General features: G+C 39.5%; 2 protein-coding genes across 2 annotated transcripts; one reads left to right on the forward strand and one right to left on the reverse strand.

The window, feature by feature from the left end:
* Nucleotides 1–61: 61 nt before the first annotated feature.
* Nucleotides 62–9,361, reverse strand: cUnh1orf35 (chromosome Un C1orf35 homolog). The gene is made up of 8 exons (XM_080440243.1): nt 9,136–9,361; nt 5,797–5,950; nt 5,641–5,686; nt 5,468–5,550; nt 4,645–4,717; nt 2,636–2,715; nt 2,263–2,385; nt 62–1,777 (listed from the first exon to the last, which is right to left on the reverse strand). Exons 1-8 carry the CDS (start codon nt 9,230–9,232, stop codon nt 1,522–1,524), a joined length of 912 nt encoding a protein of 303 aa, XP_080296369.1. The 5' UTR covers nt 9,233–9,361; the 3' UTR covers nt 62–1,521.
* Nucleotides 9,362–9,866: 505 nt separating this feature from the next.
* guk1a (guanylate kinase 1a) lies at nt 9,867–17,664 on the forward strand. The gene is made up of 7 exons (XM_080440244.1): nt 9,867–10,447; nt 13,848–13,961; nt 14,194–14,235; nt 14,336–14,571; nt 15,238–15,322; nt 15,404–15,489; nt 16,240–17,664. The coding sequence occupies exons 1-7, from the start codon at nt 10,405–10,407 to the stop codon at nt 16,276–16,278; spliced, it is 645 nt and encodes a 214-aa protein (XP_080296370.1). The 5' UTR covers nt 9,867–10,404; the 3' UTR covers nt 16,279–17,664.
* The last annotated feature ends 4,988 nt before the right edge of the window (nt 17,665–22,652 follow it).

A 22,652-nucleotide genomic window follows, 5' to 3' on the forward strand; every position in this document is an offset into this window, starting at 1 on the left:
AAACCTTTTGACATTTAAAAAAGCCCCCAAACTTATAAAATGTATTTAATAACTATAGCCCTAAATACTTGCAAATACAAGCTCAATTATCTTGATGTTTGCAAATTAAAAATTTTTGAAACTCTTGGAAGGGACACCAGGTTGAAAGTTAACGTGAAAGAATTTGATTTGTCTTATGTTGAGCTAGTTGGTAATTGAACAATCTGCCATGACATTTTTTATCATTGCTTTAACTGGGGCTGTCACCCTGTGACCTGAGATGAAATTAGTTGTCCCAAGGTGAGGGCACTGTATTTGTGTCGAGAATGGTAAATGTGGATCATTCAGCCTGGGTGTTGTCTGGTATAAGCATGCACAGGCGCCAACACTGGAGGTGGGGTTGGGGGTGCAATTGGGGAGCAATCTAGGACAACGTTCTTTCAGGTTAATTAGGCTGCTATGGTTAACGCAGCCAAGCCTATAAAACATGGCGGAAGAGTATGGTGGTCGTGGAAAGGGAGGGGGAAAGAGTCTTGGGTCCCTTACAGGGTGGCTTTGTCTGGTCTTCTCTCCTGCTGGTCCATCAGCCTGGTTTGTGTGTGGCGGTCCTAACAGTACTCGGCCATATAAAAAGGACCAGCTTGGTTTTTTGCACTCTTCTTTGTGAATGCCTTGCTCTTTTTTAGTGCACCCCCAGGTGCCAGCCTGCAGAATGCCCTCTTTCAGACCATTTCAAGGCAAATGCAAACACTACACTCTATTATGACGAGTGGAGTGCATTCCAATGGTATCTCACCAGCCAGGGAGCCTAACCTAGAACGGGGAGGGACAAAGGACCACTGGCTTGATAGAGAAAAGAAAAGGGACCAGGAGCTGCAGAGTGGTGTGAGAGGCACAGTGGGAAGGAGGAGAGGTGCTAGGATGGAAACCATCAGGGAACATCTGTGAGGATTTTCAACAGATGGCAAAAAAAAAGAACCGTTGTGCATGAGTCCATATAGCTAAAGGGCTGAAGGTGGTATTATGCAATTAAGGGATGACACCTGAATCGATCAGTACTACTAATCAGTGTGGTTTATGATCTATTCCAAAACAGGCTTTGCTGCACTTAAATGAGATGCTAATAATAGGTGGAATGTAAAGAAATGTCTAAAGAAATGAGAAATACTTTGTCCTAAGCAATGGTAATTTACTTGTTTTGCAAAACATAAACGTAAAACGTTTGCTCAACTTATCCTTTGATTCAAAAACTCAAAACATCTAGCATCATGATACAAAAAACATCAAATTCTCACACCATTTCAGACATAATGTGTGCAACGGTAAATAAACAACCAATAAAAACAACCTGCAGTAAAAAAAAAAAAAATGGGAGAGACATCTGTGTGATGCAGTTAAAAAACATTTGCTGCTCATACAGATTGTCCCATTTCCATCCAGTCATGTGGGCTGTCCAGGGCAAATGAGGTCCTATGTAGGCCAGTCAGGCTGCTGTGGAGCGCTCCATCCGCGTGTCTCTGACGGGGGGAGGGAGGGGGGGCGCTAGTCGTCCGAGTCTGTGTCATGGCGCCGCCTGCGGCTTTGTGTGGCAGCAGCAGGGGCTGCCTTGTGGCTGGCACGGTTACGGGGGACAGGGGACCCCCTGTCGGACGAGTCTGTGTCACGCCGCTGCTGGCGACGATCGGAGGGGGAGCGGTGGCGCTCGGCCTTTGCCCCCCCCCTTGAATGGCTGTCATGGGGTCTGGCTCCACTCTGACTGTGGCATGATGGATTATGATGATGGTGGTCCTTTCTATGCCTGGAGAGTAGAAAGAAATAAACCATCAATGATTGGGACCCGGCGGGGGGTCGAGTAAAGTTGGTGGGAGGGCTGTGAGTACGCAGCATCCTGAGGGACTTGTTGCGACACTCACAGAAATATCAATGGCCGTTGTAGATTAATATGATTCATTTTCCTCCACAGCAAAGTACAGTTAATAAGTAAAAGTTTGGTGAATTTAACATTTCACACACCTAACACCACTGGTGCATATGGCTTCTATAATCACAAAGTCTAGGCTTTATTCACACATACAGCAAACAAAATTAAAAGATTCAACTTGCATCTCTTCCTGCACAACTTGTGAAAATAGGTTATTGTCTAATAAATTATATGATGCTACAAGTAGTTGTCTGACAGTCCATTGGCGCCCTCTAGTGCTCTCGCGTCATCATGCACCACCAGAAGTTTGGCTTATTTCAAACTCCAGGTTCTTCCAACTGCAATGCAAAGATATACACCACCTCTTTCTATCGTCATCGGATTCTGAGGAGGAGGAGTCTCTTCTTTGCCTTTTCTTCTTTTTCTCTTTCTTCTTTTTCTCTTTTTTGTTCTTCTTTTCTTTCTTCTTCTTTTTGCTCTCATGCCTGAAGAATACATTTAAATTAAAGAAGCAAGTGCATGTGTTGAGAGTTCAACTGCTCGCCACTCGCCTTATTCAAAATGTTCAAAAATAGCAGATCTACACGCTCACCGTGTTGCGATGCGTTGAGCTGGTAGATCAGCTATTAATTTTCAGGCATTAATTTATGAAAAAATATGGATACAAGGTTTCTGCCAGACAGCAACGATATGCAGGTGCCTTATTGTGTTCAATATTATTCTGCATGTACTCACCTTTGCTCCATCACCTCCGTTTCAAGACTCTCATCCACTGTTTTGGCTGAAGTTTCTGAGCGACCCTCAGTCTTGTGGTGCTGTGAAGAAAAGCACTTGTTTCAGCTTAGGCTGTCGAATGACTAATTCATGTATAATTATTATTGTGACATTGTGGGAACATTCATAATTAGGGCTGGGCAATATATGTATCTTATACCGATATTCGGGGATATCACAATATCATAATATTGTGATATCAAGTGTAGTCTTCCTGATTAAAGTAAAGTGATGTAATGTTCTGTCTGTTCCATTATTTGCCTTTCCCACTGTTTTATAGGTATTACTATTGATTATCAAAAATGTAACTGTAAATATTTTATGAAAGCACCAATAGTCAAGTATATTATATATTGTGATATTTGATCTTGTCCATAAAGCCCCAGTCCTATAAATAACTTTTTTTTTCAAAGATTGCAGCTGAGTAAATCACATCAAAACTATTCATATATAGATGATGCCTTCCTCATGCATGCAGGTTGACGTCTTTATTTGTAGTGAAAAATCAGCCCTACAAATAAGAATTGCGTGTCTTTATCGCCGCGTAATATCTGTGTTCTGTGTATGTACTAAAAAAAAAAGAGGCAAATTAATTATTGAGACAAATATTCCAGTGTTCAAATTGCAGGAAATCTAAGTAGAGCTCAGCTCCCATGAATAACACAAAATCCTTTGAACGCATAATTTGTGAAATGTTGTGCATTTATGTTTTTGTATCTTTAGGGAACATTATAATGGCATACCTGGGATGAAAATGCCTTTAACTCATACATTCAAATTCATTCATACATGATGGGTATAATCCTTCTAATGAGGGGTTCAAGCCCAATGGGCTGAAAATGTAGTGTTTTTAAGCTGGCTTTTCTTCTGCCATTACTTACACAACAATTATGACCCCAATTGGCCTGATGGGGACCCTATAATTAACTCCTATGCTGCAAGTCTGATTTATAAGAAACTTGCAATAGACATCAATCTAGCTTCACTCTACAAATCTGCCTCAAGAACTACTGCATGATGCCATTTTCTGTCTCCTCCTAAACTATGGGTCCTGTTGAAGATAATTTGACAAGCAAAGGTCTTGTTGTAAAACTCTTTTCAGCACCTCAAGACAGTGACCAGTGGATCCCTCTTTAGTGGGATTGTGTGCCACGCACAGTTACGTGGGCCAGGAGACCTGCTTTGTGACTTCCCAGCTTGCAAAACACTGTTCCAACCTCCCTTTTCCCCTTAAACTGTTAGAATTAAGGAAATTAAGCTTTTAATTGCAAAGAAAATACAGCTGTCCGTCTACTGGCATTTGCACCACAAAAGGTCCCGTCAATAGAGCTGAATATCATCTACTTGCCAAGTCTTTAGTTGACCATGTTGTAAAATGTTTATCACCTATTTGGAATGTAGACAGTTTCTAGCCCACGGACCTGTATTTGCATAGTTAAATGCAAACAAATTATGCATCCAATATCTGAACAACACTCAGGTATGGGCTTTTCAACGGACTACCTTCAAACATGAACTATTCCTATAATATATACATAATAATGGGTACCTGGTGACTGAGCCAGTTACCATATGCCTCAAGTGCACTATGCAAGGACCAGGTTTGAATCTGACCCCCATGTTGTCTCACATGTCGTATTTTCTGAAATTAACCCATTAAGACCTGAGGGAAATGCCTTCTAAATCAGTAGGTCTCAAACTTTTTCGAGCCAAGGACCCCCAAAATGATAAGTATTTGGCCGCGGACATCCCCATCTGAAAATGTTTTGTGCCAGGGACCCCCAAAAGAGAAATTTTGTGTTTTTTTATTTATATATATATATATATATATATATATATATATATATATATATATAATCCAAAATGACAGATGCTTTCCTGGTTTCAATGGGTTAAGCATAAAATGCCAAAAATATAAAATATATATAATAATACATTACATTTTAAATGTCTGAGGACCAAAAACTTACTGTGAAAACTGCCAAGCCAAGTTTAGCAGCCTCCTTCTCTTTTTCCGTGAGCATCATTTTCCGTGACCCTGCACTGTGGACAGAAACATAAGTACCCTACAATCATGGTCCATTCAAAAGAAGAACCCCCTTCTCCTCCTCTTGAATTTCAAGACGTTTATTTTTGCTTGACGGAAAAAAAAGAGAACAATAATCAGGGGTTGACACTAAGATCTCAGAGGCACTTGCCTGTCGGGCAAGTATAGGTCATGTTCTACTTACCCAAAGGTCATGCCCACTCTCCCGAAAAGTAAATCCTTACTCTTGTAGAACAAATTAATGTCAAATCCAATCGATAACTGCTGAGTGGCGACAGTCACTTTGAAAAAACAGAATGAGTGCATGCTGCTAGTTGTAAAAGGTAGCATTGTCCTTCATGAATAGCCAATAATATTTAATGAAGACCAAATGCACTTGCCTGTCGGGCAACCTGAAAGCAAACACTTGCCCGAACGTTTTATTTAATTGCCACGGGCAGTCGGGCAACCGTTAGTGTCAACCCCTGTGTAATAATTGACAAATGAACCGCTGCTTGTACATAGTGCATAAGCACTAAAATAATCTCCTCTGATGGAGGTAATTTAAACAATTAAAACATTAGTCTGTGATACTTGAGATTGTACCATACCAATGCAAGTTAATTTGTAAAGCTCACTTCATACACAGGGGAAATTAAAAGTGCTTTATATACAAAGTTAAAACAGTGGGGGCCAGGCCTGGGGGACTTGCAATGCAACCAAAATGTCAAAAAATCCTATTAAAAGGTTTTAAAAACAACAATTACCCGGCGCTTCCCAGGCCTGAGATACGGTCCACGTCTCTCTCTTCACCATCAGGCTCTTCCCTCCTACATACATCTGCAAAGTCCTGGTATGGAAAACATAAAAAGTCAGACTTGGGTGATGGAAAGAAGGGAATTCAAATCAAAGCAAGCATAAATGACAAAAAGGGAAATACCTCTTTGGTCAGGCCAGTGGGTTTTCTCCTTATATTCTTGTGCCCTCTAAAGAGAAAGGGGAATATACATAACAGTGATTAATATGTGTGGGTGTACACATTATTACACCTCCTTTCTTCAACAATTATTACACGTGTAATAGTTATGACACTTACAAGGCAGCCATCAAAGCTTCCTGCTCTTCGGCTTTCACAGCAGCAATCTCCTCTTCTCTGGACAGCTTCTTTACGCCACCTTGTTTATCTCTAGCATACCATGACAAGTCTTTGCCCTTCTGCCAGCGCCCTACGGGTGCCATTAACGAGTTCCCTAAAAAGAGATGGCAACACATGATGAGAGTCAGTACTTTTGATTATTTTATAGTCCATAATAACCAGAGAGTGCACATTCCCTAAATGCAACTTGTTGAATTCCTCATCACGGTGTTTAAATGCATTTGTTTCTGTTGCACTTTGCCTCAGGTCAAACTTCATAGGGTGCACATGAACAACAACCATGAGTGGGGTGTATGCTCCATTGCTCAATTTGCACCCAGTAGTGTATTCACTTATAAACGATTTATTGCACTCATGTTTCATAGCAATCTGCGCGTGCACGGAAGTAGTGGTGGTTGGCATGATCAAATGCAAGATAGTAGGGGGTACTAAGTGAAAAATCGTTACGCGGCGGATAAAAGCATGAAATTTGATACAGATGTCCCTTGGGTCATCCTAAAACATCCTAGAAGGGGTGCCCAAAAAAATCTTAAACAGGAAGTGAGTTATGGACAAAATCCAAAATGGCCTCCTAAACTGTTGACCGTTGACTCAAAAGACACCAAAATAATCTCCAAAAAGCATAAAATGTGGCACACATGTCCTTTGGGTCATCCTAAGACATCCTAGAAGGGGAGCCCAAAAAAATCTGAAACAGGAAGTGAGTTATTGACCAAATTGAAAATGGCCGCCTAGTGTTGTCGATTGACTCAAAAGACAACTAAATAATCTCCAAAAAGTATAAAATGTGTCACACATGTCCCTTGGGTCATCCTAAGACATCCTAGAAGGGGTGCCCAAAAAAGTCTTCAACAGGAAGTGAGTTATTGACTAAATTGAAAATGGCCGCCTACAGCGTTGGCGATTGACTCAAAAAGCCTATAGAATCTCCAAAAAGTATACAATTTGGCACATATGTCCCTTGGGTCATCCTAACACATCCTAGAAGGGGTGCCAAAAATAATCTGAAACAGGAAGTGAGTTATTGACTAAATTGAAAATGTCCGCCTACAGTGTTGAAAGATGATGCAAGATACCTACAGAATCTCATAAAAGCATGAAATGTGGTACAAATGTCCCTTGGGTGATCTGAACGCATCCTACAAGGGGTGCCCAAAAAGGTTTTAAACAGGAAGTGACCGCCTAAAAGCAGTTGACACAAAAGAAAACATAAGGGGACGTCATAAAAGTGTATAATTTGGTACGTACATTGAGTGCTTCTTAATATATCCTAGAAGGGGTTATTTATTTGTTTGCTTGTTTATTAAACTTTTTAGGAAGGGACCATGTTGAAGAAATTCTAAATGGCTGTTTAAACAGTTGACCATGGCAGTCTGCATATTATGCAGACTCAATACGACAGGTTATGCAGTGCATAACTTGCCGTATTTTGTAGTCTACCTTCTGTTTTCATTTCTACATCACTTATTTATTTTACTTTCTGCATAATTTTTGTATTGTACTCTTTGAATCTTCTTTATATATCTAACTCTCTGCATATTCTCATTTATTTTACTCTGCATCTTATCTTACTCTGCATATTCTTATTTTACTCTCTGCATCTTATTTATTTTGCACTTTACATCTTCTTGCTTGTTTTACACTCTATCTTCTCATGTATTTTCTTCTTGATCATTACTGTTTTTTTGTGATTAGTGTTTAGTAACTACATGTATTCATGTGTGCCATTTCGCAATTACCAGCACATTGGCATAATGCTCTGCAAGGTAACCCAGCATCCCGGCATCTACACTTTCTCGAACAGAAGGGCTCAGCTTTGCAGCCACACTTGAGTTCTCTACAAACTTAAGCAGCCTCTGGCAAGAGTGTCCATAAAGGTGTCCACGAATCAGCGACTTTAATTTATTTGTCAGGAGATGGTAGAGATTGCATAGCTTTCAGGCTTCTGGACCAAATGCTAGATTGGCTGCTCGATTTGAATATTGTAGCAGTGCAGCCCGTGTGGGAGGAGTGTTTTCCATTGAGAGACTATTCAAACTTTTTTTGGCACCCCTTAGGATGCATTCAGATCACCCAAGGGACATTTGTACCAAATTTCATGCTTTTATGAGATTATTTTTTATGAGTGTCTTTTGCATCATCTGTCAAGACTGTACACAGCCATTTTCAATTTAGTCAATAACTCACTTCCTGTTTTAGATAATTTCAGGCACCCCTTCTAGGATGTCTTAGGATGACCCAAGGGACATGTATGCCATTATGAGATTCTTTAGTTGTCTTTTGAGTCAATCGACAACACTGTAGGCGGTCATTTTCAATTTTGTCAATGACTCACTTCCTGTTTAAGATTTTTTTGGGCACCCCTTCTGGGATGTCTTGGGATGACCCAAGGGACATGTATGCCAAATTGTATGCTTTTATGAGATTCTTTAGTTGTCTTTTGAGTCAATAGATAACACTGTAGGCGGCCATTTTCAATTTTGTCAATAACTCAGTTCCTGCTTAAGATTTCTTTGGGCACCCCTTCTAGGATGTCTTAGGATGACCAAAAAGACATGTGTGCCAAATTGTATGCTTTTATGAGATTCTTTAGTTGTCTTTTGAGTCAATCGACAACACTAGGCGGCCATTTTCAATTTAGTCAATAACTCACTTCCTGTTTCAGATTCCTTTGGGCACCCCTTCTAGGATGTCTTAGGATGACCCAAGGGACATATGTGCCAAATTTTATGCTTTTTGGAGATTCTTTTGGTGTCTTTTGAGTCAACGGTCAACAGTTTAGGTGGCCATTTTGAATTTTGTCCATAAGTCACTTCCTGTTTAAGATTTTTTTTGGGCACCCCTTCTAGGATGTTTTAGGATGACCCAAGGGACATCTGTATCAAATTTCATGCTTTTATCCGGCGCGTAACGATTTGGCCATTTTTTGTGCTTAGTACCCCCTACTAAGAGGACCAGGGCAGCTGCTGGTGGTGGTGAGATCTATCGGGTCAGCTCCTATAGATGCCAGTCGTGTCCCAGGCAGCAAACTTCATTCAGTCAACAAGTCGTACAGAGTTTGAGGCCCTAAAATCGTTGTGATGCGTGACTGGTGTACAAACGGTACTGAAGCAGGTAAGACAGATAATGCCTTATGATGACTGCTCTTACAAATTGAACTATCACTGCCTTTGGTTTGTCTTTCTTTATCTGGCCAGCATTAGCCGGTGCTAGCGAGTTTAGCAGGGCTAAGTGCTAGCCATGGGTGCTAACGTCAACTTCCTATCAAGTCCCACTTACCCAGGTAGTTTTCTCTGTGCTTGTCGGTTTTCACGTCGTCCCAGTTGAACTGGTCCTGTCCTCCCCGGACTCCTCCGGACCTCGAGGAGCCAAACATGTTCGCGTCGCGTTAGATACCGTTCCTTTACACACGTGTAGGTGTAACCACAGACAGACCGTACTGGGTGCCACAGTGCTAGCCGCTAGCAGGCCTGCTAAGTTAACTTGTCTTTTTCTCTCTTCAGTTCATCCGGGAACGAATCTCGCGAGTTCCGAGATTGTTCGGGATCTAGTCCATGCGTTTCTGCCAGTATTGCCATGTCTGCTTATTATAAGCGACTTTGGGCTTGTTTTTCTGTAAAGTTGCTTGTAAATAATTATTAGTAGTTGCGGGAATGCGGGTTGCGTTTTTTTGGGCTTGTTTCTAAAGTGTAGTTGCTTATTTTGTTCTTAAACCAGTGGTTCTCAGATATTTTCAAATCAAGGACCCCCAAATTAATGTGTTTGTCTCTCATCTGAAAATATTTTGTGCCAGGGACCCCGTATCAGATTTGTCTTGTTATTATAATGTTTCAAAAAATATTCAAAATGTTTCACTTTTCTCAAGAATTTGAAATGGCAGATCTACAAGCTCACAACGCGTCGCATATATCGGCTGTTTTCTGCCTTTGTCTCTTTTTGGGTTGTTTTCATAGACCCGGTTGCTTATTTCTCTCGCAGAACCTGGCAACAATGTGTGTCTGCGCATGCGCGTCAGAACGATGATGTTTAGTTTAGGTTCTCGTTTACCCACCATATTTAGAACTCTAATTTACCAAACATGTTTACTAAACCGGCTGAGAGCTTATAAAAGCCATGGCAGTCAGTCCCGGTCCAAAACATTAACACAACTGCAATACAACAACATAGCTAGGTAAAAAATAGAAGAAACCGTTTTGTTTTTAAAGTTATTTTCTAGTTTCTTTTCCGCTTTCGGCGTTTCTGAAAACCCGCATCATCATCCGCATCCTAGAAATGAATCAAATGCGAGCGTGACTCCATGGTGTTAATAACGATGAAGCCTCGGCGATCAGACCATTTGATCACATTTAGTTTTGGTGGCTTTTGTGTGTTTTCAGTGGATTGTGTACTAATCGGTACTGATGCTGCTGCTGTGGCTCTGACGACGTGATGACGTTAGACTCGGTGTGTAATGTAATGGCTCTCACAAGCGGACTGGGCGCAGGAGAGAGAGAGACACTCATCTAGGGAAGGAACGCGGCCAAAAGCCTTGGATTTATAGAAGCTTTAATGTTCATGTACTTGAGATACATTTCCACTCGATTCTTCTCAGGTAGGAACTGTCTGGAAGGCGTTTTAGTTGATGTTATTTTTCCAATTCAACCATCATTGTTATTGTTCTTGCAAATACGTAAACTAGCAATTATTCTTCTGTCTGAGAAGTACAGATTTTTTAAACTGTTCATTTGATAATATATATGCCCGATAGGCATGTTTGCCTTTTTTTTTAGCGAATTGTTTGCTTTCTGATTAAATGACAAAAAAGCATCCGAAATAAAAACTGTCCGTGTTATTCTTTAGAACTATAAATGGATGATTTGGAGTACATGGCTTAGGTCTCACTATTTGATCTAACTCTGATTATTCTGTCACAACTATCTATTCTATACAATGGAATGGAGAGCTTATTTTCACAGTTTTTGTTGAGCATATTTTAAGACATTGTCACCTGTATACGTTTTGTCTTGTGACAAAATTGCATCTGTATGCAACACACTTCAAATTAAGTCCTAACAGATTTCACATGAAGTTAATTACAGCAGATTTCTAAATTGGTTACAGCCAAAGATCAGTTGCATACCATTCAGTGCACAGGTTTGGTGTAATGTAAGTCATGTCTTGATTCTAATTGGTACCCATATACATAAACTTACATCAGTCACATGTCCCACATTTTCTATAATAGAGCCCTTTGTCAGATTAAAAACGTTGAGACTGACTGTGAAATGTGTGAGAATTAGCAGTAACATTACAGCTGCATTTTTCTGGAGCTGGGTCAGGTCAAAGCTTCATGTCAGATTTTTTTTTTTTTTTACAGTATGTTATTACCTCTTGGCCTAGCTCATGTTTTCATTATGCTCAAAATTAATGTGCACTCATAAATCCTTAAGTGCTGCAAAACATAGTTTAGTTATGGTTACTGTAAGTAAAACAATGTTTATGGAATTGCTTGCATGCTATATGTGAGCCAGAAGTGTTCAGAAACAAACGCTGTTGCAAATGTTTCGGTAGGAATGATGACTTGAGAGAGTGAACCTTATTGGGCATGTGATTAGTGATCACTGATCAATGTGGGACAACGTTGTGGATCCATCCCTCCCTCCCTGAGCATCAAGTCTTCCATGAACTTCCTTTGTGACATTCAAAATCTTGGAAGGGGAAAAGAAACCTGGTGTTACAACTGTCAAGCCAGTTTTAGCTGCCTCCTTCTCTCCATTCACTATGACCCTGCACTGTGCAGAGAGCATACTTTGCTTGTACTATAAGTGCCCTACCAACAATCATGCTCCATTTAAAATTAGGAAGCTCTCTCGCCACTTGAATATCAAGAGGAACATTTTGCTTGAGTAAATAATAGAAGATACAAAGAGGGGCGAATGGAAATAAATCAAGTACCGGCTTCCAGAATAGCAACTGTGATATGAATTTGAGAATAGTGAAGCAACTTTTCATTCCTCAGATTTCTCTGTAGGGAACACTTTACTTATTGAGGACATCATTTATAATTATAGTGATCAACAGAACAGGGTTCCGTAAAGGATGAAATTGGCTTATTCTGAATGAGTCGATTCCACCCTTATGTACACCCTTATGAACAGGGCCTTATGAAAGGGCTTCACCTTGCTGTTTAGGGTAAACAATCAAGAGGCTTTGGAGAAGAATGACACTGTCACTTGCACCTGTTTTGCTTGGAGGCACAGAATGGTTTTAATGCATTGATTTTTAGAATTGTCTGAGATCATGGCAAATATCATGGAAGCCCATTTGTTAGTAGTAATTAATAAATCACATTTAAGATTATTTTTTTTCATGTGAAGTGTGGACTAGTCTGAAAATATATCTAAGATTTCTGTCTGACATTTCTGTCATGTCATCATCAATTGCTTTATTTTTGGAGCTGCATCCAAAACTATGATACCGGACTTTGATGTATAGACATAAGTAGTCTTCTAAGTTTGACTACAAGGCATAGTATCAGTGTCCTTACAGTTCTTATGTATAGGCCTATATAGCTCAGTCTACGCATAGCCTGTTCATTAGATTTATTAATGTTGTGCAATATTATTATATGCACAACTGCAAATCAATAACCTTACTGTCTAAGTGTCTATTAGTCAATAGACTTTGGTATTTTTAGTCTTCCAGTGTCTTTGGACTGACTATTTAGTTGTTGTTCTCTTAAGCACTAGTTTTTATGACATTTAAACACCTTCACAAAGGGTCTTTCTTGTAAAATTGGATAATTAAAGAACTGTATGAGTAGCCTACTCAATAGCCATGAGAATTTGAGAATTCAGATACATTTTTATTGCCAGGTAGGCTTATATTTTCATGTACAGTATGAGGAATTCTTCTCTGAGGTTTAGTGCAGTATACTGAATGATTGAATGATAAGAAATATTTACACAAATTCTACAAGTCAAAAAGATAACTGGTGGGAGGGCTCACTTGTAGGTAATTATCATCTAGTGTGGGTTCTCTCTCTCTCTCTTCGTCTTGTCCCTGCCTACACGGCATGCCACAAAAAGCTAGGCTACACCCTCCATGTAAACATATACAATTCCCAAGCTCTTGAAAAATACCATCCATATATATATAGATCTGCCTGCACTTTCACTCACTTCCCTACTGAGTAACGGTAAGGACAATGCCTAGAGAAAACATTTATAACTTGATTCTTCAGGCTGCTGAAAAGGTTTAGTGATTTTAATTAAGTGATTCAATATTTTGGAGAGGCAAAAGTTGGAAAAAGCAGTACAGACTTATTTTTTGAGAATCTGTTTTGGAAGAGAGTATATGAATATTTCTAGTAGGGCAAGATATGTAGGCCTAAAGTAAATGGTTTGATATGAAAGTTGCACTGTCAGGTCGGACCCTGAGACTAGTGTGTGTTTATTGATTGTAAGAGGAAGTGCTTTTGTTACATATATCTGTTTAAGGTTAACAAACTTTTACCTATAAGAAAACAGCTGATGAATTGGCTCTGATTTTCCTAACCTTGCAGTCGTATCTTGGCACCATGCCGGGTTGGGCTGCAAGCCCAATTAAGGGTGTAAGTATTCCATGATAGCACCTTGTTAACAAGAGGACCTGGCTGTGTCTGCTGGTCTTATGGGAAATTATTCCTGCATCAGTGATTGTTCAGCAGTGCAACCAGTTTTTGGAAACTGCTGACCATTTTGTAATGTTAATTGTGTTGATCACATGATGAATAAGCATACTCCAAAAAAAGTCGAGGCCGTCATTGCTTTGTGAATTTGTTCCACCTCTTTTTCCTTCTCAGTGAAAGGGATTGAAAAGTATGCTTCATGACTCATGCTTTTGTGAATGTGGTCTAACTCCGCCCACATGTTTTAAGATTCCAGTGTTTGTATTTTTCCTCCCATTGCCCAGATTCACTCTGCTCTCTGCTTACATCCACTTTAACCCAGTCTCTCTCTCCTCTCTTCAAGCTATGGCTGGTCCCAGGCCTGTGGTGCTCAGTGGCCCGTCAGGGGCAGGGAAAAGCACGCTGGTTAAGAAGCTCATGAAGGAATACAATGGTGTTTTTGGCTTCAGTGTGTCCCGTAAGTGTGCCTGTGTAAACTATGATAGCACTGATGCAGATGGCGATCTGGCCAAGTCATGTTCTTATGAATATATACAGTACAGTATATATTATTAGCCTGTAGCTTACTTGCCTCGATGATCAAGATCAAGTCTCTGTTTTTCAGTGAACTCGACTGCCCGGAAAATACATGATTTACAAATGTCAGGAAGTACGAAAATCTATAAGCCAAATGTATTGTCATTCCTCAGATACAACAAGAAATCCTCGACCTGGCGAAGAGAATGGCAAAGGTACGTTCTCCTTATTCTTCTGTGACTCCTTAACTCCTTTCTAGTCATTCCCCTTTTGGCTCAAGATTTGTGTGTCTTGTCTATTTTGTTCTCATCTCAGATTACCACTACGTTACAAGGGAAGTTATGCAGACTGCAATCGACAACGGGGAGTTCCTTGAGAACGCAGAATTCTCAGGAAACCTGTATGGGACTAGCAAAGCTGCTGTGCAAGATGTCCAGGCCAGGAACCTCATCTGCGTACTGGACATTGACATGCAGGGTGTGAAAAACATCAAGAGGACAGACTTAACACCTATCTATGTGTCCATCCAGCCTCCGTCCATGCCCATCCTGGTAAGGACATGCAGTCTCTGTGGATCCATGTCAGCGATACAAGATGCAGTGTAGTGTTTCATGTATACTGTTTAAAAGGATATACAGTAACTGTGTAGGACAGAAGTGGTAGGGTATTGTTACAAGTCTTGCAGAGCTATCATGGATAGCTATTGTTTTCTATGTAGGGGTTGCAACTATAGATTATTTTCCTAGCAATTATTCTATTGATTAGTTTTTCGATTTATAGAATGTTTATATATCAATGCATTGATTAACCACTCAAAGGGCATTGATTAACCACTCAAAGGGCTAGGACACTTTGGTAGAGGTTTGGGTTGTGTAGTCACCTTGCCATGATGTAACTCCAAAGGTGGGCAAGAAATCAAAAATAGTTGCTCCATTGATTAGAAATTGATCATTCTAAATATACTCTTCATTCACTTAAACATTGTACAGCAAAATGGCTCTCAAAGTCATCTTTTAGCCCGTAAACGAATGCAAACGAAGCTGATTCTGACAATGTATAACTTCTCAAAACCCGGTACTGTTTCTTTTTAGATATATACAAATGTCAACTTCCTGTTGATTTAGCAATTTTATTCAAATCCATTAGTTTGATTAACTGTTGCACCCCTTTTCTATTGATATGGGAGATTTACCCACTATCCCATCCTTTCTTCTCAGGAAAAGCGTTTAAGAGACAGAAAAACAGAGTCAGAGGAGAGTCTCCAAAAGCGTTTACATGCAGCTCAGGTGGACATGGAGATCAGTAAGTGCTCAAAAGTTATTTAAAACATTGATGCGTCAATTGTTAGACTGTGTTGCTGAACCATCCTACCTCTCCTCCCAGGTAAAGAACCTGGCTTATTTGATGTTGTCATTGTCAATGATAACTTGGAGGATGCCTATGGGAAGTTAAAAGATGCTCTTCTTGAGGTAAGTTACCAGTGAGGATAGCCAAAACACATATTTAATTTATTTGATTTGCACAACAGAATATATATATACACATACGGTATGCATAGTTCTAGTTCTTTCCTGGGAAAGATGACAGACAGTTGTTGTGCCGGTGAGGTAAGAAACCCTAGGAGGGCTTATATTATATTCCAAAACTCATATTACTTGAATGAAAATGCAAGAAAAATATAATGGCTTATGTGGGACTTGGATACATGCAGTTTAATGTACAATGAATAGGGCATTTGAGGGATTAGAATTAAGACAAGCCATTATGATATGAGCTATAAGACGGTAGGAGTGAAACAGGAAGCTGCTATAAAACTAAATTATGTTTGGTTATATTGTGGTTTAATGAATTGGCAGGAAGTTCTCTCTGCCAAGTCTTGTTATTTTCATTGCCAAGTCTTGTTATTTTCATATTTTGGGACAACTCCCAGTGCATTATCACGTTTAAATCAAGGCCACTTATCAAATAGAAAAGAGGCTGTTTCTTTTTCTACTTTTATAATTGAGGGGAGAAAAAAAAGCCTCTGGACAACTACTTTCTACTGCTACAGTTTGCTTCTGTTATGGTTACATGCAGATTATTATTCCATGAGCATTGATTAAAACTGATTCAAACAGTTGACCAGGATTATGTTTGAGGTGTCCCTAAATGCGATATCAACAGACACCTACCAGCCACAGCCAAGCAGAAAATGTGAAACAAAGTTTTATCTCCCCCAGGAAATAACCAACGTCAAGAAGGTCGACATGTCTTCATAGAGAACCGAGGGTCCTGAGAGCCCTCAACCCTTTTTACGGCTTCTCCTTACAAAACTGCAGCAGGCCTCCATTCCAGCTCTGGACATTCCGTCAGGTGGTGGTCAGTGAAGTTCAGACAGCATCCTCGGCAACACATTTTACACATTTCAGAAGAAATAATGTAAAATCACAGTGGAACACTTTTTACTGTATCTAGTTCTTTGACTGGTTTGGGTTACAAGGTTCTAATTTTTTTTTTTTTTCTCACACAAAACTTTAATGATTATTTTATGTGTAACTCAGATGGTCTTTAGGATGTATTGTCTTCATCATTTTGGTCCTGTCAAAGTATGGTGTTGCTTAACTTAAAACGGGTAGTCATGTACTGAAGTAATTCTGTCCATTTGCCGTTCTGGCCTATCTATGGATTTATCACAAGTAACAAGAGGAAACTGTATATCTCACTCCCATCAACTGAATAAACTGGTCTGTTAGGTTAGGTCATAGTTAGTGACAAGGAGTTGTGCTACTTTAGGTCATAGTTGGTAACAAAGAGTTGTGCTACTTTAAACATCAGAGCAATTCTGTAATGTATTATCAGTCACATTATGCTGGTGGTGTTGGATTCCATTGTAGTGAATATTACAGGTTGTATTAGCCAGATGACCACAATGGTTTCTATAGATGGTAATATAGCAGTGAGAATCACGGTTTTGTTTTAGTTGACATTGGATGTTCTTGAGACTCTCGTAACACAAATAAACAGGGCTTTTCTACAGTATGTGGGCATTTAAGGCAGCACCGTAATGCGGGGCTTTTTATCCTTTTACCTTCCCTTCAGCTGAGTCATCTTGAATTCTAGAGCAAATCTGAAAGGTTAATGTATATGATCTCAGGAACATGACTCCTATTTGCTCCCTGAAGGTAGAAGTGTAAGTCTAAATACTGTTGAAATGACTGGATTCCAACTAGTGAATAATCTGTGGTTGTACAGACCTCGTTTATAAATCGTCGTAAAATATGTTACTCTTTCCATAATGTGGATTAACAAAATGTTGCCTCTTTGAAGTTGGGTTTGAAACTAGTGTGAGGCTGGCTAAAAACTAAGTGATGATGTGCTGTACTGTAGTAGGATAATATCTAAGACCTACTGTAGGTGATAAAGAGAGAACAAAACTGGAATGTTGAAAATGTAAAACAAATATGTAATGGCCACCAATCTTCAAATCAGGGATCTACAACATCATATAAATTACATGCCTTTTTTAAGACCAGATGTGAACAGTTTAACTCCATTATTTTATAGTTCAATTGTATATTTGTAAAACTTTTATATTGTATAATTTCTTAAGTTATGTTAAAGTTTAAACTGTACCATGTAATGATATCCAGTGGGTTGTTTTTGAGCACTTGACAAAATAAGAAGCGTTTTCAAGAAACCGTGATATATATATATATATATATATATATATATATATACACACACACACACACACACACACACACACACACACACACACACACACACACACACACATATATATGAGAACCGATATACCCTATACATGTATATGAATACCCTATACACACACACATGTATAGTTAAATCAAGCACACAAGACAAACGCCTCTACTTGAAGCTACACTATACCCATTCATTTCCCATTGAGGTACACGCTACTGTCCCTTCAATCTATTAATTTCTTCACCTTTTTGATGGCTTTTATTTTCAGCAACAGATTATTGAGTAGATTTATGTCATTGTCTCACTGTATTCATTTTACATTTTAATCCATTCATTCCTTTGTGCAAAGATGTCCTTGTTACCCAATGTTAACACCCAACTACTTTCTTATGTAAAGCAGCAATTTAAATGCTTGAACATGGAAATGTTACACCATTATCTTAGGTGCATGTCGTCTTGTTAGATTAACTGTGACTTACATTTGTTGTGAACAATGTATGTCATGTTTATCTTTTGAAGTGCATTAAAAGTCCAGTAGTAAGACTGTTTAAGTATGGTCACTGTAGAAGAAATGGCGCGTGTGTTACAGATCTTCCCTGTCACCTACTGTATGGTGCTTCCCTGTCACGGTGTTTGTTTCCCTGTCATGTTGCGAGCTGGTAGATCTGCTATTTTTATAAATTAATTTATTAGACTGTGTAATATTGTGTGTGTGAGACCACTGTACCACCGTGGTTCACACTTAAAAGGGTTAGTTCCGATTTTTGGAGTATTTTCTGTAGGAAATACTTACCATTAATGTAGTGGTTGCAAAGGTATTAATTGATTGCCCGAGTCCCGTGGTCAGAGTTATGGTCCGGTTCTGATGAATATGAAGTAGTTCCGGTAGATTAGTAGATTTGGTGGGGTGCCGCTCATTAAAAATAAATTAATTAAAAAAACATGCATCATTTGTATTGTTGACCTATTTCTACCATATAGAGCAGGTTTCGTTCAATTTCGACCCCTCTGTCACATGGTACTATTTTTTTGTGTCATATATTTTGTGCGTGAGTAGGCTGCCGCGGCGCAGTGATTCTGGACACAAACATTAGTACCATGTGACAGAGTGGTCGAAATTGAACGAAACCTGCTCTATATGGTAGAAATAGGTCAACAATACAAATGACGCTAGTTTTTTTAATTTATTTTTAATGAGCGGCCCCCACCTAATCTACTGGAACTCCTTCATATTTATCAGAACCGGACCATAACTCTGACCACGGGACTCGGGCAATCAATTAATACCTTTGCAACCACTACATTAATGGTAAGTATTTCCTACAGAAAATACTCAAAAAATATGAACTAACCCTTTAATCAGTTCTTATGCACGCTCTTCAGTTAAAGATTAGAGCCAGGTACAAAAAAAACATTGTTGGATTTGAAACGAGACGTTTCTGTTAACAAAGCACTGCATTTTCTCCCATGCTATAGGTACAAAGATGATTCTTGTGAAAACGAATTACTTACTTTAATAAGATTTAGATGCAAAGTGAAGATGATCCAAATGGTGGACTTGAACCAAGTTTCCAGATACCTTGTGTATCTAGGACACTGCCTTATCTCCAGCACCACAGAGGCTTGGAAATGTTTGTGAAAATGTTCAAGATAGTGGATGCAAACCAAGGACCTTGTGTTTATAAAACTCGGACATATCTCTCATGCTAGAAGCATGGGGGCCTATTACACGAAAGGAGAATTAAATAAGCCTGGATTTAAGTCAAATCCAGGTTTGACAAAGTCTGGTCCGTACAGCCTGGTTTAGTCGGTTCCATGAACACCAAGCCAGGCTGAAAAGGAGCGACTTTGTCGAGCTAGACTTTGTCAAGCCAGGCTGTGTCGAGTCAGGATGGTAAAGCCAGGCTTCACGTATTCCTATAAAAGACCATGAAAGTCGATCATATGAATAATGAATGGCTCAAGCTGCTCTCAGAGCCCCTTTTATGCCAGGTGAGTACAGGTGATGGCCTAGACCCCCACCCCTGGCACTCCTGGTACCCCATGAAGACAAAGGCATACATTTGCATCACTATATAGGCGAGGGTCGCTCTGCTGAATGGAAACGGTGGTGATTAGCTGCCTGGCCGCGTGAATGGACGAGGAGGCGGGCTAATGGTCCGACGACCACTATTCTGTTTGGATTTTTTTCACTGCCTGCTTTTCAGTCAGTCTTTTACTTCATTTTCTAGGGGAGGCGAGATTTTAGTTCCTGCCTCTACGGTGGGTACGCCACTGATAGCGTCACAATCATTTTTAACCACTTAGCTTTGGCTATTCAAAAATAGCAGATCTACAAGCTCAAAGCTATGAGCTTGTAGATCTGCCATTTTTGAAAATGTGTGCATATCTTTGAAATATATATAAATTTTTAACTAAGCGAACATTTTAACTAAAATCTTTGCTTCTGGGGGTCCCTGGCACAAAACATTTTCAGATGGGGGTCCGCGGCCAAATGTATATCAATTTAGGGGTCCTTGGCATGAAAAAGGTTGAAAACCACTGTTCTAAATGGCAGTGGTTCACAAAGTTTTTAGCTCAAGAGTCTTGAGGCTTGGGTCCCGGCTCCCGGGGAGACATCACATTTCTCTTTTGGGTCTTGAGTCCCAAGACAAAATAAGCCTAAGTCCCAAGACTCAAGACCCAAAAGAGAAATTTGATGTCTCCCCGGAATCATACGAGGAAGTAAAATGTATAATAAGCAAGAAAGGAAACACGGCCGCAATAAATGGATCCAGGGAGAAAGTGTGGCAAAGTATTAATTAAAGTAGTAATATATACAATTTAAATACAAGTCCATAAATATATAATTCAGTTAGGCTTAAACATGAGGAGTGTATAGTGAATATTGGAATTATCGCCTACTAATCTACAATGCGATAGCCTATTATTATAGTTATTGTCGTAAATTGGTCATGATCAGGCGGAATCAAAACTATTCCCGAGTGCAAGAATACACAAGAATCCAGTTTGAAAGACGGTTTGTCCATAGAAATGTGTTTATTCCCACAGACGTTGACACCTGCATTGCCAATCCACAGAGTGTACTTAAATCACAACAACATCACAATATATACAGACAGACATTTCACATAGAACCTCCTCTCTGTCCTCTTTCTTGTCCACTCACAAACAAGCTTCTAAAAACAACAGGCTTCTTGACCAGCCCTTTTCTCAGTCACACAATCTGTCTTGGTTTAAACACAGAACATTTATCTATTAAACTGCACTTTTACACAAGCTCATAATATGAAACCATTGTTCAACATCCCATTAGCCTCAATATAAGACCACACACATATGTATTCAACCCTCTATGAAAATAGATGATTTAGACAAAAAGAGATAACTTAACTAACATTACATTATTCTTAGATTTTAAGAGCAGCTGGTTGAGTCAGCTGTCCTTGTGACTGGGCATTCCCTTATTTACCTTTCATCCTAAAGCAGTGGTCGCAGCTTCACACCTGTTCAGAGCAAAAGTTCTCACAGCACTATTTTAACTTGAATCTAACTGTGATTTTTCTCTTACCCTACAAGGCTGTAAGCCTCACAGTCTCCTTAATTTAGAATGCAAATTCCCACACTGTTATTAACCCTTAATAAATGATAGTATTAATTTAGATCAGTCCTGGATACCATATTATCGCATGCGATAGCCTATTATTATATCCGCCATGCATCCAACCAATGTGTCTGAGTGTGCTCAGGAATGTGTCAAAACAAAAAAATCTCCATGAATTCAAGGCTTCATGGAGTGTGTAATTGATAGAAAATAAGTATTATTTGGGTGAACTATTCTTTTAAGTGTCTTGATCTTTGACACATTGTTGAGGCCTGGGATCAAACTTGGGATGTAAAGCTTGCCAGGCAGACTCTCTATCCATTCAGCTATGGCCACATCATCAGCAGAGATTCTAAGGCAGTTCTACTCTGTAACAGTAAAGGGGTTTCAGGGGAAACCAGCAAAATGAGGAATAATAAAATAAAAGACTGTCTTGCTAATAAAGCGTCATGTCTCATTTTTTTAACAATGTATTTAATATTACCTTTATATTATTTTATAAATTATGCATTTCATCCTCTATATATTGTCCAGCAACCTTTATGATAAAGGCGAAAAAAGATAGTAGACCCGTGGGAGCCATTTTGCTCAGATGCCGCGGCTCCTGTGCTGGGATTCGATCCCATGATCTTGTGGTCTGAAGTCAAGAGCTCTTCGACTGAGCTATGGATAGAGCAGCCACATATTAAGCAGAAGTCATACTTTCAACTCCCCCCCCCCCCCCCCCCCCCCGGAAAAGAATCACCTGTTATCGGACGGTCCTTGGGGGGGTTCCAGGGGGTCCCCAGCAAAATGTTATGATTAAATATGGCTCTTTTATTGCTACTTTTAACTTTTTAATGGATCCTATGTAAGTAAAGCCTGATAAAAGTGTCAAACTCCCCAAATCCACCAGAATACTGGAAATTACATCTACTGTATGGTGCTTCCCTGTCACGGTGTTTGTTTCCCTGTCATGTTGCGAGCTGGTAGATCTGCTATTTTTATAAATTAATTTATTAGACTGTGTAATATTGTGTGTGTGAGACCACTGTACCACCGTGGTTCACACTTAAAAGGGTTAGTTCCGATTTTTGGAGTATTTTCTGTAGGAAATACTTACCATTAATGTAGTGGTTGCAAAGGTATTAATTGATTGCCCGAGTCCCGTGGTCAGAGTTATGGTCCGGTTCTGATGAATATGAAGTAGTTCCGGTAGATTAGTAGATTTGGTGGGGTGCCGCTCATTAAAAATAAATTAATTAAAAAAACATGCATCATTTGTATTGTTGACCTATTTCTACCATATAGAGCAGGTTTCGTTCAATTTCGACCCCTCTGTCACAT

This window comes from Gymnoscopelus braueri (genome assembly GCF_963280865.1).
Source record: "Gymnoscopelus braueri genome assembly, chromosome: 10".
In the NCBI taxonomy this organism is placed as follows: Eukaryota; Metazoa; Chordata; class Actinopteri; order Myctophiformes; family Myctophidae; genus Gymnoscopelus; species Gymnoscopelus braueri.